Consider the following 18,881-nt stretch of genomic DNA (forward strand, 5'->3'; position numbering starts at 1 on the left):
GGGGGCACTTACATTCCGAAGAGCAGGTCGTGCAGCCCTGGGGAACAAGGCAGGGCGATACTGTTGTAAGAGCCACCCGCTTGCAGTGCCCGATCCCCACCCCACCCCCCGTCCGACTCCCCCTCTGCCCAGCTGGCTGCCCACGTGAATGCAGGATGCGTCGGTCCTTGCAGCACCTGGCACCAGCGCCTGGGTTCCAGGGCGCTGCTGGGGCATTTCCTGCTTTCTAGCCCTGTGCCCCCATTGCACCTTCTCCCTGGCCTGAAGGGCCCCAGGGGGTCTCTGTGCAGTGGCAGCCAGTAGGGATCCCCTGCCCCCCCCCCCCCCCCACTCACGTGGGTTGTTGTCCCGGTTCCGGACGATGTACTGAAAGGCCAGCAGAGATGCCACCGCTGCCACCAGCATCCCGGCCGCTGCAGCCCCCAGCACTGCAGGGTAGGCATTGAATGGGGGCTCAGCTGGAAGAGAGAGCAGCCGCAGGTCAGCACTGCGCTGTCCCGACTGGGGAGCCCTGCGCCAGCAGCTCCCACAGGCTGCTAGAGACAGGACCCTGGCACAGCAGGGAGTAGCTCTCACTCATAGTGTACCAGACACCTGCCTCTAAGTTCCCCCCTTGGCCAGCAGCAGTGCCCAGAGCATGCTGTGTCAGTGGCAACAGGAGGCCCTGTGCTGCCCCCACTGCATGCGGGAATGGGGTGACCCTTGATGGGCAGCTGGGGAGACTGAACACAGAGCAGCAAAGGGAGGTGCCTGAGGCCATGTAACTAGTCAGTTGCAGAGCAGGGAATAGACCCAAGGCCTGTGCTGAGGCAAGTTCTACTGTACTGAGTTGAGTCTTCACCAAGCCCAACCCCTCCCCCCCCCCCCCGTGTCAGCTTGGACAGCCCTGGCCCCGGCGTCACTGGCCCCCAAGTCCCACGTCGGTGTCTGTAGCGGGGCGGGGCGGGGCTGGCGCCGGGAGGGGAGCGGCTCTCGTGTGGGCACTTGACTTGCTGGGGCCGGAGCCTCGGAGCTGCACACTTGGAGGCCTGCGCTGCCCCCCTGGAGCAGAGCGATGTGCTGCCCTGCTCCGCCCCGTCTAGCGGGGTGTCCCGCCCAGGGCTTCCCCCCCCCCTCCGGGTGCCGATTGCTGCGTGCGGCCCCTCGGCTGATGGGGTCCCCCTTCCGAGGGGTCCCGAGTGTCGACATTCCGCCTCCTTGACTGCGGCTGCCGGCTCCGCCCACCTGCGCGGCCCCCTCGGGTTTCACTCTGCTGGTTTATCAGGAAAAGGCTCGTTTCCCCTTTTCATTTGCCCCCCCAGCAGGGCCTGGCTTGGCCCTACGGCTGCTCTTGTACTGGAAGGGCAGGTCGCTGTTCCGGGCTGGACTGGGGCCCTGGGTTTTACTCCCAGCTCTGCTACTGAACACAAGCCTGGCCTAGGATGCCAGTCCGTGCCTCGGTTTCCCCATCTACACCATGAGACCGGCTGCCTGGCGGGGCGTTGGATGGGTGGATGTGAACATGGGCTAAGTCTCTCCCGCACAGCTGGATCCAACAGCCTGGTTCTGCCATGTCCGTGGAGCTCCTGCCCTGCCTTCGCCCCGGCTCAGCGCGTGGCCTACGAGGGGAGCGGTTCAGAGAAACCCCCTGGAGCAGGTTTTAAAGTAAGTGTCTGGAAACGGCACCGCAGGGCTCCCCGCCGGCTCCCTGACCGTACCTCCGCTCAGCCTGGGATCTGGGGCCCCATCTCATGCATCAGCCTCTGTGACCGTCTTTTTGCTCTGTGGTTTGTACAGCCCCGAGCACCTCGAGGCGCAGCCTGTGGCTGGGATCCCAGACGCTCGGGCTGCACAAATAATCAGCTGCTTGGGGCTTAGTTCGGATCCAACTCCTGTGCATGCGGGGGGCAGATCTGGTTGATGAAAAATGGCTTTTCTGTGACGACGGAAATCTCCCGGTGAAAATCCCCCTTCTCCTCCGGAATTGGAAAGTTTTCACTGAAAATGTCACGGCCAAAACCTGAGACGTGTTTGGTTTTTTTCACATCCTCCCTCCCCGCAAAAGCAAATGGGAATGGAAATTTGGTTTTGTTGAAAAATGTGGCCAAGGAAAACAAATCGTGTTCCGATGAGCAAGGAGAAGGGACGGCCTGGGTCGGTTTTTCAGGGAGACTCGCACCGCGAAGAGAAGGCATTTCCCAGGGCTTCCTGGGTATTGAAGCCAGTCGTATAAATAATGACGCTGGCAATGCCCAGAGCTTCCTTGTAAACAAGTGGGCAAAGTGGCTTCTGGGGCCACTTGGGGGGGGCTGCGCTTCGCAGGGGAACAGACTCAGCTGCAGGAACCGGAGCAGTTGGCTAGCAAGAGGCTGGGGAACAGAAACGCCCCGGCCCCTGGGGCCGTCGGGCGCTCCCCCCTCCTGGGGATTCGTGCGATGGGTGAGCCGGGTGGGCCATGCAGGGTGCAAGCGGAGGCGCGGAGACAGCGACAGGAGGCCCAGAGGGCCAGGGAAGAAGCCCGGGAGAAGCAGGAGCAGCGGTTCATTCTGGTCACCCTGCACCGTGTCAGCTCTAGCCCCTCGCGCCCCGCAAAGGCCTCGACATGTCCCCGCCCCTCACTCCAGCAAGCCAATGAAACCCTTTCCAGCTGCTGTGCATCGTCAAGCCTACTTCCCATTGGCTGGTCTCCTGCAGGGCGGGGCCTCTGCAGGGAGGCCAAGCAGCGGCCAGCAGGTGGCTCCAGCAGCTGTTCCTCCCGCCATGCAGGCCAGGGAAAGCCCGTCAGTCTCGGTGCAGGACCGCGGGGGGGATGCCCGGCGCCCCGAAGGGTGAAGAGAAGGGGCAGCCGGGGGGGCGGGTGGGTCGGTTAGCCAGGGCAGGGGGCTCTTTCCATTCAGGGCCCTAAACCCCAAGCCAGCCTCCTGCTCCGTGGGCAGCAACTGGCAGAGCCCCCGTGCCTGGAAGAGGCGAGGCGCGTCTCCTCCCTGGGCCCACAGTCAGGCCTGGCTGGCGCCCGGGGCCGAGCCCTGAGCCCCTCCCCCCACAGGCAGGGAGGGCAGGAGCGGCCCCGCGCTAGCACCCACCTGCAGTCACCGGCCACGGGGTTCGCAGCAGCTGCCCTGCTCCACAGGCTGCTCCAGGGGCTACAGCCACAAGGGTACTCAGGCTCCAGGTGACGTAAGAGCCCCACGCCCAGGCCGCCTGCCCTGCAAGGGAAATGGCTTCCCTGCCAGAGGCTGCTCCCATCCGACCGGTCAGAGAGCCGGGAGCCCTGCGGTGCCCCGGGAACGGCCCCTGGGCCCGCTCTGGTTTGGTGCCGCCTGCCTGCCGCTGCTCCAAACACGGCAGGGCAAGAGGTTGCTGGGCACAGCCTGGCTGCACCTGCAGCCGCACCCCTGGCTGCTCCCCCTCCCCCCATGTGGCGCTGCTGTAACCTGGGGCCCCTTCTGAGCCAGCCTGCGGGAGACCAGAGGCAGGTCCAGCAGCTGCAGAGGCGGCGTGACCAGCTCTGCTTACTCCACGTCTTCACTCTGGAACCCAGTGCTCACCGGCCATTGAGCATCAGCTGCGCAAGATTCTGGGCTTGTGACGCTGGCGGAGTTTGAGGACAACGCCTCAGGGATAAACAGACAAGCGGCCTGGCAATGCGCCTCAGTCCTGCACTACAGAGCACCCTGCAGCCCCTCCTCCGCTCCCCTGGGTGCCCCCCTCACAATCCCCCACCAGCCTTCTCCACGCCAGTAGGAGCACCTGAAACACCCCTGTAGAAAGTGGCAGTGCGGGTTGGTCTTCCAACACAGCGTCTCCCCCACCCCAATACAACAACACTGTGCCCTGCACCCTAGTACAGCACTGTGCCCTGCACCCTAGTATGACACTGTCCCCTGCTCCCCAGTACCGCACCGTGCCCTGCACCCTACGATGACACTGTCCCCTGCTCCCCAGTACCGCACCGTGCCCTGCACCCCAGTACAGCACCGTGCCCTGCACCCTACTATGACACTGTCCCCTGCTCCCCAGTACAGCACCGTGCCCTGCACCCTACTATGACACTGTCCCCTGCTCCCCAGTACAGCACCGTGCCCTGCACCCTACTATGACACTGTCCCCTGCACCCCAGTACAGCACTGTGCCCTGCACCCTAGTATGACACCGTGCCCTGCACTCCAGTATCACACCATCCCGAATCCCAATACAGCACCGCCCCCTGCACCCCAATACAGCACCGTGCCCTGCACCCTAGTATGACACTGTCCCCTGCTCCCCAGTACAGCACCGTGCCCTGCACCCTACTATGACACTGTCCCCTGCACCCCAGTACAGCACTGTGCCCTGCACCCTACTATGACACTGTCCCCTGCACCCCAGTACAGCACTGTGCCCTGCACCCTAGTATGACACCGTGCCCTGCACTCCAGTATCACACCATCCCGAATCCCAATACAGCACTGCCCCCTGCACCCCAATACAGCACCGTGCCCTGCACCCTAGTATGACACCGTGCCCTGCACCCCAGTACAGCACCATCCCCTGCACCCCAATACAGCACTGTGCCCTGCACCCTAGTATGACACCGTGCCCTGCACCCCAGTATCACACCATCCCGAATCCCAATACAGCACCGCCCCCTGCACCCTAGTACAGCGCCGTGCCCTGCACCCCAGTACAGCACCGTCCCCTGTACCCTAGTACAGCGCCGTGCCCTGCACCCCAGTATGACACCATGCCCTGCACCCCAGTATAACATCATCCCATACAGCATAATATGACATTATCCCCTACATCCCAATACGATCACAGCCACCCTGCAAATCCACCAATATCCATGAATCTTTGCGGCTCGTTTTTGCAGCTGCAGATGCAGATGTGGAGACACAGTTTGTGCCCGCACGGGGCTGTAGTGATCACTCCATCTCCTACGCCCCCGTGCGGGCACACCGGTCTATATCCCTGCCCCAGCTGCGCTGAGCACACGCGCCCCGGCCCAGGCCTGCCTCTCCACACCGTGATTCCCAGCCAAGGAGGGTCGCGGGCCTCTCCTCCCGAGGTGACGAGAATCCGACGGGCTGGGTGGCTGAGCCTGCGGGGCCTGACTGGCTGCAATGGGAGCGAGATTCGCCCACCGCTCTGCACAGCCCGGCGTCCTGGCCCCGTTCCTACAGCCCTGGCCATGCGGGCAGGCGGCAGCCGCTGCAGGAGGCGGTACCCTGCTGGAGTCACTTCACCTGGCGTCTTCACCTCGGAGGGGTGGCCGGTGGTGCGGTGGTTGACGGCCAGGATGCGGAAGGCATACACCACCGCCGGGTCCAGGCCGCCCACCCTGTGGTCCCGGATGTCAGGCTCTATGTCACTGGCCACCGTCTCCCACGCCCGGGCTGCCAACCGGGCCGGGTCCAGCGAGGGTTTCTTTGCTTCCTGCCGCTGGACGACAAAGCCGGTCAGGTTCCCCGAGCCCTGCGTCTCCCACACCAGCTGCACCTGGGTGCGCTGCCGGGTGTACGTCAGCTTGCTGATCGTCACGTTGGGGGGCCTCGGGTACTCTGCGGGGGGAGGAGAGTGTCAGTGCGCCCCCAGTGAGACCATGCACACACGCACAGCTGGCACGCACACCTCGCCTGACACCTGCACGTCACGCGCCGGCTCCCTCGCTCACACACGCTCTGAGGCACCGGCTCCCGCCCTTTCCTTCCTGCCTCAGTCAGGGACTAACACCCCCTGGGCAAAGCCAGCCTCAGCCCGCTCCCCAGAGCCTGAGCCTTGCTGGAGCCCCACCAGACCTCACCCCGTGGCACAGAACCCGGGGGGGAGGCAGGAATCCCAGGGGGTTCTTGGCCTAGTCTCTGTCCAACCTTCTGCGGTAAACAGGATAAAATCCAGTGAGGACAAATGCAAAGTGCTCCACTGAGGAAGGACCCATCGGTCTCTCGCACACAGAAGGGGAAGCGGCTGTCTAGGAAGGAGTCCGGCAGAAAGGGATCGAGGGGTCAAAGTAGAGCACAAGCTAAATAGGAGCCAACAGTGCGACGCTGTAGCAAAAAAAGCAACATGATTCTGGGCTGCATGAACAGGAGTGTTGGGAGCAAGACACGCGACGTCGTTCTTCCGCTCTACGCGGCGCGGGTCAGGCCTCAGTTGGAGGATTGTGTCCAGTTCTGGGCACCACATTTCAGGAGAGATGAGCAATTGGAGAAGGTCCAGAGAAAAGCAACAAAACTGATGAAATGTCTGAGAACATGAGCTAGGAGGGACACTGAAGCTACTGGGTTTGTTTAGTTTGGAAAAGAGAAGACCGAGAGGGGGAGGGAGACAAATTGTTCTTCTTGGTCGCTGAGGACTGGACAAGCAGCAAGGGGCTCAAATGCAGCAGGGAAGGTTTCGGTTGGACACGAGGCCAGGTGGCTTAGCACAGAACAAATTGCCTGGGGGGTGGGAGTCTCCGTTGTGGGCAGTTTTTAAGAACAGGTTGGCAAAATTCCCGCCAAGCCTGGCCTAGGGGCTATCCTGCCTCCATGCAGGGGCTAGGCTGGCTGATCTAGCGAGCGCCATCCCGGCCCGACGTGGTTGTGCAGCTAGCAATCCGCATGCACAACCTGCCGAGGTGTAAACCCACCGGAACCAAAGCTCTTACCCACATGCTCCCCGGCCCAGCCCCTCCCACCTCTTCCCTTCCCCCACGCCCCATGCGGGCCCCCCACCCCCACCCACTTCTCCCTCAGACCCTCTCCATCCATCCCCCCAGCCCTCCCATCCACTGCTCTGTCCCTGCAGGTCCCAGCCTACTTCCGCCAAAGCTCTGCCAAGCCCGTGGGGTCCCGGGGTGCCCTCCCCCGCCGGCCGGCCGGCTGGCCGTGCGTACTCTTCACGTGGAGCCGGATGGGGAGGCTGGCGTTGCCCACGGCGTTCACGGCCGCGCACTGGTAGGTGCCGCTGTCTCTCAGCCACTCGGTGTCCCGGACAGTCAGGTTGAACCAGGCGCCGGCCTGCTGCAGCCTGTAGCGCACGGTGTCCGGCCGCACCACCTGGCGCCGGTTGTTGTACCAGAACACTTCGGAGCCCAGGTGGGGGCCCTGCAGGGCGCAGGCCAGCCGGGCCTCGCCGCCCTCGAACAGCGACACCTCCGCACGCTCGGCCACCAGCTTGGGCACGTCTGTGCAGGCGAGAGAGACGGGCCCTGCCGTGAGACCGGGCCGGGCCAGGGCCGACGCCTCCCCTGCAACCCAGCCAGGGGCTGGCCCTGAGCCCTGCAGGGCGCCCAGCCCGGGGGCAGCCGGGCCTATTCCAACTCATGCATCATGCCCAGGCTTGGTAACGAATTGGCAGGTCCAGTCCCTGGCCCCCGCTGAGGACCGGGGCTACCCACGGCCGCCGAGGGCCCTTGCATGGGGCGCTGCCGGGCACGGCACGTCTGTGCTGCAATCCCAGCGCACGGGGAGACACTGCCCAGGCCCACAACGCTCCCCCACATCCCCAGGGCTGCAGCAGCCCAGGCCCCCAGGTCCTGCCCGGAGGAATGGAGCAATCCGAGGAGCGGGCAGGGGCGGAGCTGCGGGAGAGGGAGGCAGATGTGCTGTCACTTTCTGAGCCCCTCCCCCCATGTTTTGTGGGCACTTTGAGCGCTGGGGTTTGGGGGGCTCTCGCCCAGCAGCCGGGGCAGGGGCCGTGGAGCCGGGTCCCTGCCCGGGGCTCTGGCACACGCCCGGGGATGCTCGTCGGTCAGCTCCCCTCAAGCGCCTCGGTGGGCTGGCCCCAGCCCCGGCCCCGGCGTGGGACCCCCTGTGTCTGGCCAGCCGGGATGCTGCACCTCAGCCTGGCCCAGGCGGAGCAAAGCAAGAGCCGCTGAGCCAGGCCCCAGCAGGCCCCCGGCCGGCTCTGCCGCTTACCCAGGCGCACGAGGCACTCGGAGGCCCGCGCCTGCAGGGGGTGGGCCGCGACGCAGGCGAACTCCTTGCCCCCGAGGGAGCTGTTGGACGGCAGGACGTAGATGCTGCGGGAAGCCTGCGCGCCGCCCAGCACGCCGAGCCGCCAGTCCCGCCACCAGAGCGTGACGCGGGGCAGGCCCCCGGCCCAGTGGCAGGAGAGCATGAGGAACTCGTTCCGCTTCGTCGCCACGGCAGAGCAGGCGGGGGTCCCCCCCGGCACCCCTGGGTAGAGACAGCAGCACCTGAGAGACCAGCAGCCGCTGCTGGAGACCCGGCGGGCGGGGCCCCAGTTCTCTGCTCTGCCCCCACCCCTGCCACACGCAAACCCGCCGCCCCGAGCAGCGGTGCCCTGGGTCTGGGCAGCACTCGGGCAGTGAGATGAGAGTCGGGCCCAGTGCTGGGAGCAGGAGCCAGTGTGGGGGGAGCTGGCTTAAGAGCCGGTTCCCCCAGCACCATCTCCGTGGGCAGGTAAGGGGGGGGGGCTAAGGCACAGGAAGGAAACGGTGCAAGCGGGACTGAAGCGGATCCTGCTCAGTGGGGTCTCGGCTGCCCCTCTCCCTCTGAAACACACAAGAGCTGCGAGCGGCCCCGGGACCTTCCAAAGGGAGAGGCCCAGTGGGGCAGCGAGCGCCCCCTTGTCCACTAATTGAGTAGTCGATGGAAATTCCAACAACTACTCGATTAACTGATTAACCGAAATTTAACATCCCTAGTTTCTGGGAGGGTGGCGGGGTGGCTGTGTGTCTGGGAGGGGCAACGGGGTGTCTGGGGGAGTGTCGGGGTGACTGGCGGGGGCAGCGGGGTGTCTGGTGAGGGCGGTGGGGGCGGCAGGGCATCTGGCGAGGGCGGTGGGGGCGGCAGGGCGTCTGGCGAGGGCAGTGGGGCATCTGGCGAGGGCGGTGGGGGCGGCAGGGCGTCTGGCGAGGGCGGTGGGGTGTCTGGTGAGGGCAGTGGGGCGTCTGGTGAGGGCGGAGGGGGCGGCGGGGCGTCTGGCGAGGGTGGTGGGGTGTCTGGTGAGGGCGGTGGGGTGTCTGGTGAGGGCGGAGAGGGCAGTGGGGCGTCTGGCGAGGGTGGTGGGGGCGGCGGGGTGTCTGGCGAGGGTGGTGGGGGCGGCGGGGTGTCTGGCGAGGGCAGTGGGGGCGGTGGGGTGTCTGGCGGGGCCGGTGGGGGCGGCAGAGTGTCTGGCGAGGGCGGTGGGGGCGGCAGAGTGTCTGGCGAGGGCGGTGGGGGCGGCGGGGTGTCTGGCGAGGGCAGTGGGGGCGGTGGGGTGTCTGGCGGGGGCGGCAGGGTGTCTGGTGAGGGCGGTGGGGGCGGCAGGGTGTCTGGCGAGGGCGGTGGGGGCGGCAGGGTGTCTGGTGAGGGCGGTGGGGGCGGCAGAGCGTCTGGCGAGGGCGGTGGGGGCGGCGGGGTGTCTGGCGAGGGCGGTGGGGGCGGCAGGGTGTCTGGCGAGGGCGGTGGGGGCGGCGGGGTGTCTGGCGGGGGCGGCGGGGTGTCTGGCGGGGGCGGCGGGGGCGGCGGGGTGTCTGGCGGGGGCGGCGGGGTGTCTGGCGGGGCGGAGGGGTTTCTACCCTGGCGGCCCTGGGGCCGGGCGAGGGACTCACACACAGCAGTGGTGCAGACAGCATCGGCTGGGAGCGCGGGGTGGGAGGCCAGGCAGGTGTAGGAGCTGCCGTTCTGCACATCGGCCCCTCGCTGGATCCTGGTGGCGCTGGAGAAGGACGCGGCAGCGTCTGCTTCCCAGCCGGCCCTCACCCACTGCAGCCGCGCGGGGGGGAACCCGCCAGGCCACGAGCACTGCAGAGCCACATCCCGGAAATTGGCAGCCGGCACTGGTGTGCAGCTGGGCTTCCCCTCGGGCAGATCTGTGCGTGGGGCAAAGAGGGTATCAGCAGCAAGGGGCGTGAGCAACCCTGGGCAGAACAAAGGCCGCTGCCGGCGCTGCTCCACGAGAGCTGCATTGGGGCCAGGAGGCTGGGGACCACGTGGCAGCTCTGCCTGCTCACTCCGTGGGCTCTTTCCAACACGCCAGCTCGCTGGGCAAGCTCTGTCCGAGCAATGGAGGGAATCGGAGACAGCAGGGCGCTCGGCACCTGCAATATGCACCACGCAGGCCCAGTGCTAGGGTGGGGACCAAGGCAGGACCAGGGGACGGGACAGGGGCCCAGCGTCTCCGAGTCGCTCTGGCGCCGGGGACGGGACAGGGGCCCAGCGTCTCCGAGTCGCTCTGGCGCCGGGGACGGGACAGGGGCCCAGCGTCTCCGAGTCGCTCTGGCGCCGGGGACGGGACAGGGGCCCAGCGTCTCCGAGTCGCTCTGGGGCCGGGGACGGGACAGGGGCCCAGCGTCTCCGAGTCGCTCTGGCGCCGGGGACGGGACAGGGGCCCAGCGTCTCCGAGTCGCTCCGGGGCCGGGGACGGGACAGGGGCCCAGCGTCTCCGAGTCGCTCTGGGGCCGGGGACTGGACAGGGGCCCAGCGTCTCCGAGTCACTCCGGCGCCGGAGACGGGACAAGGACCCAGCATCTCCGACTGGCTCCGGCGCCACAGACAGTCCACGAGGTACCTGCCATGCTGTGCAGAACCAGAGACATTTGGCATCAGCACGGCCTGACACTGATTCTTCAGACCGATTCAGCTTTGCAAATGTGAGTTTTGGTGCTTGCTGGTGCCTAGCGTCAACCGCTCCCCTCCAGCCCCCTGCTGCCCACTCACCTGACCCCTCGCGATCGCTGTGGCCAGCCCTTCCCATGCAGCAACGTGCCCACATCCCCTGCTCCCCTTGTGACAAGCCCCCAAGCCACTTGCCCAGGACAGCTCCTCCCTGTCTTCTGGAACATGCCCCCCCGTGGGCCCTCCAGTGGCTCTGTTTGGAGAGGGGGCAGCGGGCTGGACGCCTGGGCTACGGGCAGGGGGACGTTGCCAGGAACAACATGGCCAGCTCCGAGGCCTCCGCACGTAGCAGGGAATCCAGCAGGCCCAGCGCCTCGCCCAGGCACACGCTCACCGGGCCCTCGCCCCGCCACACGGCAGCCTCCCCGGAGATCAGATGTTTCCTCCCCGCGGCTGTCAGCAAACACCCCTCTGCTCGAACCACCTGCCTCGGGGTCACTCCAACGCCTCCGCCGGACCGGCAAGAGTCCACCAGCTGCCTCGGGCACGTACAGCCTCCCGCACTGCCCTGTCCTGCCCGCGCACAGGGCCCCGAGCACAACGGGCTTCTCTGATCCACGGGTCCCTCCCCTGGACACTCCCCTACCCGCGCTCGGAGCCGCCTGGCGCTGGCGGGTGACCGTCAGAACCCGAGCAGAGAGGCAGGAGGGAGCGGCAGAGGGCAGAGGGCAGTGGGCAGGGGGCGGCACTCACAGTAGACGGTCAGGACAATGGTGCTCTGGGCCCGCGTGTTGAGGTGCGTGTTCTGGGCCAGGCAGGTGTAGGTGCCCGTCTGTGTGCGGGAGATCTTGGTGATCACGTACTTCTGGCCGGAGTAGACCTGGGAGCTGTTGTAGAACCAGACGTAGTGGCTGGGTGGGTTGGAGGGGGCCAGGCAGGTCATGACCACCTCTTCCTGCTCGTTAGCTGTGAAGCCGTGCTGGGCGACCGCAAACGGCTCCACGCTGATCACGGGCTCGTCAGGCCCATCTGCAGAAGGAAGCAGAGGCCATGAGCTCCCAGCTGGGGGAGGGGTCCTGGTCAGCTGGCTGGTTGATATGCGTATCTGGGCGCCGGAGAAGGCTGGGAGCTGTAGCCGGGTGGCCGGGGCTCTGCTCCTGAGACACTGGAGGGCTCTGGTCCCTCGGCGCCGGGGGCAGGGCCAGGGTGCGGCCCCCCAGGTGTGTGCCAGCCCTCTGGCCAGCTGTTCTGGTGCCTGCGGGCTGTGCGCTAGGATGTACCCTGGAAGGCAGGGCTCTGGGCCGGGGAGCCCTGGCTATGGTCTCTGGCACGCTCGTGGGGGCCAATGCCAGAGGGGCTGAGCGCCCAGCCCCCATCAGCCTTGGTGGGGCGTCCGGAGGCTCAGCAGCCAGGCCCTGGGGTGCTGGCAGCCGGAGGGGCAGGTTGCTGCTGCCTGCAGCTGACTCACACACGACGTCGAGGTACATCTGGTCGCTGGTCTGGCTGTTGACCTCGTTGCGGGCCGTGCAGGTGTACCAGCCCAGGTGAGTCCGGTTAGCCGCCGTCAGGTTCAGCCGCCCGCTGGCGCCTTCCACCACCGCCACGGTGCCCTCCCGGCTGGTGTGGCGGTGCCAGGCGAAGCCCACAGGGGGCGTCCCCTCCTTCACCGTGCACGTCATGGTCACCGGCGCGCCCTCCGCTGGCGAGGGGTCGGACAGCTGCAGGGAGGGCCGTGGGACGGGAACTGGGGAGACCGAGCACCTGGCTCAGCTGTGCTCTGCCCTGCTGCAGCCTCCTGCACCCCATCCGAGCCCTCCCAACTGCCCCCTGCCAGTTATCCAGCGGCCCCTTCACGCCATCCATCCCCCTCTGCCGATCCCGCCCTGCCTGTCCCCGGCCCGGCGCTGGCGAGACGGGGCAGCCGCTGGGGAGACGAGGCGCGGAGGGGTGTGCAGCCCCTGGCACCGACCGTTCGGCGGGAGGCGCTGCGGAGACGAGGAGGGGAGGGGCGTGCAGCCCCTGGCACCGACCGTTCGGCGGGAGGCGCTGCGGAGACGAGGAGGGGAGGGGCGTGCAGCCCCTGGCACCGACCGTTCGGCGGGAGGGGCTGGCTGGGCTTGCAGCGAAGGCCCCAGGGAAGTGGGGCGGGGAGCCCTGAGTGGCTGAGGCGGTTGGACAGGCAGCCCCCCAGCTGGCCGGAGTTCCAGCCCCCCCGACAGGCCTGGCTGTGGGTGTCAGCCAGTGGGGCGGGTGGGGCAGGCTCCAGTCCGAGGGCGTGCTCACATGTGTCTGGCTGGCTGGGCGGGCCGCGCGCATGGGGCTGGTGGCGGGGGGAGCTCTGGGGCCCTGCTGCCCGGCACCACAGGGGCCCAGGGGCTGGCTGCCGTGATGCCATTGCACACGGGGCTGTTATGGGGGTTTTCTGAAAGCCCCAGGGCCCAGAGCATCTCAGCAAGCGTGAAAAACTGAGGGAGCAGAGTGGGAAAACAGGGCCCAAGGCCGCCCAGAGGCCCCCGGCCTGCTCTGTATCAGTGGCAGGATGCAAAGCAGTCGGCGGCTTGAGGGGGGTGTCAGGACCGCTGCGTGCTGGCAGCGGGCTCAGCCCCTCGGCTCGACTGAGCAGCCGGAGGGGCGTTGGCCACACCAGAGCTGCCTGCTGCCAGTCACTGCAAGCACCTCTCCCTGGAGCCAGCCTCCGCCCTTGGCACCGCTGCCAAGTTGTGGTGCCCAACTTGACGCGCCCTGGCCTGGCTCGCAGCTGCCCAGCACCCGCACTTCCTGTGGGAGCTGGGGGGGCGGCAGGCTCGCCTCTGCTGGGTTGCCGGTAAGAACTGGCCAGCTAGCTGAGAGCCTGGCCAGCCGACACGGCCTCCTTCCCCTCCCGCCCATCTGTCTTGGGCAGCAATTTGGGTGGGGACTGTCTGCCTGGTGCTTGTACGGTGCCTGGCACCTTGGGGCCCTGGGCTGCAAGCCTGGTGCCACCCAGCAATAAGTAACCGTGCTAGTGACTAGCTGTGCCACAAATCAGAGGCGAAGCTTGAAAATGTCATTGCGACCTGCCCTGCCTCAGTTTCCCCATGTGTAAGCGAGAATATTTATCCTCCCCCTCCTTGTAAGGGCAGGCTCCCCTAAAGTGCTCTAAGGTTCTCCCAGGGCTGGTATCGGACCCCTGGCATGGGCCGGCACTCCTCCTGCAGGGGGTGATTCTCTGGGAACTCGCCGAGCGGTTCCCCACCAACTGAAGAGTCACTTATCCCTAAAGCGCGTTTCCTTAGTGGGACGAGCTCTCCCGGGCCTCAGCCATCTGCCTGGCTGCCTGGTCTGGCTGTGAGCTGGACTAAACGCCACTGGGCCTGACTCCCTGGGCCGTGCTCCCCATCCGCGGAGCTGATCAGCCCCGGGCCGCGGGCTCGGAATGGCCCCCAATGTGCTGCCGTTCCAAGGGCAGACCCTGGAGGGACAGGCCCGGGGTTCAGAGCCGTGGCGCTTGGGAAGTGGCTGCCGGGCGGCGAGTGACATTCTCCGGCAGGCTCGTTGCCCGGCAGCCGGGACGTTTGTCTGTCCACTCGCCCCAGCACGTGAACAAAGCTTGCCCGGCTGGGAAAGGGGAAATCTGGCTCGGGCAGAGAAGCCCCTGGCAGGAGCCCTGGCATTCGGTCCCAGGGCTGGGGCTCCGCACAGCTCCGGCTGGGTTCCAGAGCCGCACGTCTGTCCTGCCTTGCACCAGCGTGAGTGATGGGGACGGGGGTGCAGCCACCGAGGCCCCAGGCTGCTCCGCAGGGAGCCGGGTTCCACGATCCGTGCGTTCACAGAACAGAAGAGCCCAGGGCTGCAGCCTCACAGACTCATAGACTCTAAGGTCAGAAGGGACCATTTTGATCATCTAGTCTGACCCCCTGCACAGTGCAGGCCACAGAATCTCACCCACCCCTCCCAGAATAATCCTCTCGCCCACGCTCCTCACACAGCCCGGGCCACAGGCCACACCAGGCCTCCAGGAGGAAGCAGAGGAAGTCCCAGCTTTTGAGGCATTGAGAACTGAGCCCTTTGGGGGCATGGCCTGGCTGTTCATTCTGTGTACAGCGCCTAGCGCAGCAAGGCCAGGCCTGTGACGGCAGCGCCTCAGCATTAGCAGGACACTGAGGACAGGCTGGCTCAGGCAGTGCAGAGCACACTGAAGGGAAGGTGGACCAGCTTGGGCCAAATGGGTCCCTCCCATCTCCCGGCATCTTTGCATGCAGCACCACGTCAGGGATGGGAAGGACAGATGAGGACCAGTACATGTGATGATTGGAGGTGACAAGGGGCGGTGTGTGCATGATGGTTGGAGGAGATGAGGGGTGGTGTGTGCGCGATGGTTGAAGGAGACAAGGGGCAGAGCATGCGATGGTTGAAGGAGTCAAGGGGCAGAGCATGCGATGGTTGAAGGAGTCAAGGGGCGGAGCATGCGATGGTTGAAGGAGACAAGGGGCAGAGCATGCGATGGTTGAAGGAGTCAAGGGGCAGAGCATGCGATGGTTGAAGGAGTCAAGGGGCGGTGTGTGCGCGATGGTTGGAGAAGATGAGGGGCGGAGCATGCGATGGTTAGAGAAGACAAGGGGCAGTGTGTGTCCGATGGTTGGAGGAGATGAGGGGCGGAGCAGGCGATGGTTGGAGAAGATAAGGGGTGGTGTGTGTCCGATGGTTGGAGGAGATGAGGGGCGGAGCAGGCGATGATTGGAGGTGACAAGGGGCGGTGTGTGTCCGATGGCTGGAGGAGATGAGGGGCGGAGCAGGCAATGGTTGGAGAAGATAAGGGGTGGTGTATGTCCGATGGTTGGAGGAGATGAGGGGCGGAGCAGGCGATGGTTGGAGGTGACAAGGGGTGGTGTATGTCCGATGGTTGGAGGAGACGAGTGGGCACCAAGGCCCCTGGATTCTAGTCCCACCCTGCTCCGCTGGAAGCAGCCCACTTCGCCTCCCCTAGCCTGGGGAGGTTGCAGCAGCAGCTTGGGGGCAGCCCAGCGGGGGCAGTTAAAGGGTGGGGGACCCGGACTGGGGCCTCTGTTGCCTTGTTCAGCTAGTCCCGGGGGGCAGCTGCCTCCATGCTACGTACCCAGCACGACCAGCTCTATGTAGAAGTAGCCCACTTTGATTTCTCCGTCCTCCTCGTACATGGCCTGGCACATGAAGCGCCCTTGGGCAGCCGTCTGCAGGTTGCTCAGCTCCAGCGTGCCGTTCCGCAGGTTCACCTGGCCCAGGGCCGCTGCAGCCTTCTCCACCTTGGCCTCTAGCCCGTTGCTGATGGCCACGGCCCGGGGCACCAGAGAGCCCAGCTTGGTGAAGCTCCAGAAAACCACCATGGGGGAGACCACATTGCCGCATGCCAGCTGCACGGCCTGGTGCCGCACCCCTCGCACGGCCTGCTCCTCGTACGTGGCATCACCAGGGTGCAGGAGCTGAGCTGGGGGGAACGAGGCAGGAAGGGTGGGCCAGTGGTTAGAGCAACTCAGGAGACTGGGGATCTCTGCTGGACTCCCTGCGGGAGCCTTTCTCGGTGCATCATGTGCCCCTCCGCCCAGGGAGGACCCGGCCCTGCCTCCTTGGGGGCGGATACAGAGAAGCTTGGGAGGTGCTGGCAGAATGCGGCCTCAGAGAACAGCATCCCGGGGAGCTCCCGGGGCTCTCAACACTCCCGCTCTGTTCTAGCGAGGGACGAGGGAGGATTTACAGCGGAACTGGGGCCACAGTCCCAGACGCCGGTGCCGCTGGGGTCCACAAAAGCCCTGCATGACAGTGCCCAGCCCCGCAGGCACCGCCAGGGTAGGACATCCTCCCGCCAGGGTAGGACAGGCCGGGAGCTGGGCCCCTCGCCAGCCCCTCCCTGGCATCTCCCCTGCCCGGCGGCAGCGCCTCCTCCTAACGGTGTGTTGCCCCAGGAGCCGCGGTGCCCACCCCCGGCAGCAGGAACGGCAGGGCCCTGCTCTCGGAGGAACCGCGCCCCAGGCACATCCACACTGCAGCGTGGTCCCCCCCGGCCCTGGGGAAAGGACTTGGGCTGCGGGGTGTGGACGTTCCCCCGCGGGCTCTGAAACCGGCCCAAACATCCGCACCACAAAGCCCAGGCTAAGGGAGAGGGCGCGGCGCCTCGGCGGTGGGGGTGCTTGTGGCAGGCACTTTCCTGCCCCGCCTGGGCCCTGTGCTGCGGCCGTCACTGGCCGTGCAGGGTGAGCGGCTACCCCGCCAAAGGAGCTGCCCGCCTCCTCCGTGCCTGCTGCGCTCGCGGGGTCGGCAGCGCTAAGCCCACAGAAGCCAGCCTGCCAGTGAGCAAGGCAGGGGGGTCGCTTGGCTTCCCCTTTCTGAGCTTCCCGGAGTCACGTTTTCGGGCTTTCCTCTGCAGCCGCATGGGAGGGCAACTGGCCGAGGTCTGCACCAGGGCCCAGAGTCGCTGAATCCCAGGACTCCGGTAGCTGGGGCTTTAATCGACCACGCACTGCCGTGAGACGCCCGAGCCAATCCCCGGAGCCTGCGGCTGCTTGGCACTGGCCGAAAGGAGCTCGCAAGGCCCAGCGCTAACCCTCCCACGGCATCAAAGCAGCCAAGGTCTCCCAGTCACCAGCAAGGGCTCGTTACTCACCGCAAGCCACTGCGGGGAGAAGGCAAAATATGGTCAGCAGCTTTCCCCGTGCTGAGTCTCTTGCTGCTCCATCCCCCATGGCGCCATGTCACGCCGCGAGAGAGACCGTCAGCCCTGAGCCCCTCCACTCGGCTCCCGCTGCGTCCAGCCTGGCCCTCCTGCGAGTGGGAGCCCTGGCGAATGGCCGCGTGCGGCGCGGGACGAGGTATCGGTGTCCGTCAATCTCCCGCCCGCTACACGCAGCCCGGGCCCGTCTCAGGTTGCTCTGAATTGCCCGGAGTAGCCCTCAATTATTCATACCCCTTCGCTTCCCTCATCACCTTCCCTCCGTCTCTTACTCAGGCGCCTCTTCCCAGAGCCCTGCCACGAGTGGACGGACATGAGTGACCAGTCCCTCCTGCAGGGCCTCCCTGGGCCACAGCCCTTCGCAGGACAGCGCTTGGGGGGAGCTGGCCAGGGCCCAGTTACGGGGAAGTGTAGATCTCGGGGCAGCCTCCCACTTCTCCCCAAACCTTCCACCACAGCCTAGAAACCCCTTCCTGGGCCTCAGGCCTGGCTCCCTCCCCTCCATTCACTGGCTCTGGGGCGTCTCAGGGCACGTCTACACTACACGGAAGACCGAGACTGCCGCAGTCAAGCTTCCCAGGTTCGATTTAGGGGGTGTAGTATGGACCCACTAGATGGACCTCAAAGGACGCCCCCACCGGCGCTGGTACGAGGGGTAAGGGAAGCAGATGGGAGCGTTTGCTCCTGTCAGCCTCCCGCTGTGTGGACGGGGCTTTAAAGTATGTTGATTCCAGCTACATAATGTACCTAATGGGAGGGGCGTGTCCGACGTCGACCCTCCCATGAGTGTGCGTGCGTGTGCGTGCGCGTGTGTGTGCATGTACGTGTGTGTGTGCACATTGTGACGGTGCGTCGGGGTTCCCCCTAGTCCTGCAGCCCCGTAGCAGCAAGAACAGACTCCGCCAGCCGGTACATAAGCGGGGGAATGGTCCCACTATTATGGGGAACTTTCCTGGCTTCTATACCACCCCGGTGGAATGGACCGGCGACAGGATCCGAGCGCCCGCTCCCACTGGGGGCTCTCTGCACACTGATGCTTTCTTGACCCAGTGATCACTTCATGCAGTTCAAAGCAAATACAATTTATTAAACAGCAACTGATTGAAGAGAAGCGACTAAGGAGAAAGGAGCCAGGTTACATGAGAACACACAGCCCAGCGCTGCAGCACGGGGACGTCACACCCAGCCGTCTGCAGAGGGTAAGGACCATTCACAGTCTGTTCCTTATGGGCCCCCGGGCTCTCTCAGGCCCTGGCTGTGCTGGTGGGGCTGCAGGCTGGACACGCTTGCTCTGGCGGTAACCACACGGCCTCAGGCTCTAGGTGGCAGGAGCCCTCTCCCAGCCTGGCCTGCAGGGCCTCTTGGCTAGTGGTATCTCCCTACCCAGAGCCTCTCCCCCCTTTGCTGGTCCCAGCTGCTCACCACACCCAGCTGCAGACTGTGCTGCTTTGCCAGCCTCCAGCTCCTTGTGTTGCTTCTCTGTCCCCTTTGGCTCTCTGAGCACGGCCAGTCTGCCCCTCAGCACAGCGTCTGGGCTCCCTGGGCTGATGGGATGCCTGGGCCCCTAGACTCCCAGCCCCCCCCCCCCCCCAGTCTGTCTCCTTCATGATTCCAGCCAGACACTGCCTCGCTCCCAGACCCTGCCCCCAAACCAGGTGTTCCTCTCCGCCTCCCTCCCTTTGTCTCTCCCCTGG

The 18,881-nt window shown here is 65.9% G+C and overlaps 1 protein-coding gene across 1 annotated transcript; it reads right to left on the reverse strand.

Annotated features, from left to right (window-relative positions):
• Positions 1 to 8: 8 nt before the first annotated feature.
• On the reverse strand, positions 9 to 17,200 carry VSIG10L2 (V-set and immunoglobulin domain containing 10 like 2). The gene is made up of 10 exons (XM_089773279.1): positions 17,122 to 17,200; positions 15,601 to 16,119; positions 11,974 to 12,249; positions 11,259 to 11,534; positions 9,427 to 9,760; positions 7,698 to 8,209; positions 6,836 to 7,126; positions 5,205 to 5,519; positions 336 to 458; positions 9 to 37 (listed from the first exon to the last, which is right to left on the reverse strand). The coding sequence occupies exons 1-10, from the start codon at positions 17,198 to 17,200 to the stop codon at positions 9 to 11; spliced, it is 2,754 nt and encodes a 917-aa protein (XP_089629405.1).
• Between the last annotated feature and the right edge of the window lie 1,681 nt (positions 17,201 to 18,881).

The sequence above is a fragment of the Pelodiscus sinensis genome, chromosome 25, assembly GCF_052426305.1.
Source record: "Pelodiscus sinensis isolate ZL-2025 chromosome 25, ASM5242630v1, whole genome shotgun sequence".
Taxonomy (NCBI): Eukaryota; Metazoa; Chordata; order Testudines; family Trionychidae; genus Pelodiscus; species Pelodiscus sinensis.

Coding starts and splice junctions, on each gene's coding strand:
- VSIG10L2 (XM_089773279.1), bottom strand. CDS start 17,200: ATGGGGGATGGAGCAGCAAGAGACTCAGCACGGGGAAAGCTGCTGACC. Junction 16,120..17,121: donor TCTCCCCGCAGTGGCTTGCG/GTGAGTAACGAG, acceptor GCATTCTGCCAG/CACCTCCCAAGCTTCTCTGT. Junction 9,761..11,258: donor CATTGTCCTGACCGTCTACT/GTGAGTGCCGCC, acceptor CCCCACGCACAG/ATCTGCCCGAGGGGAAGCCC.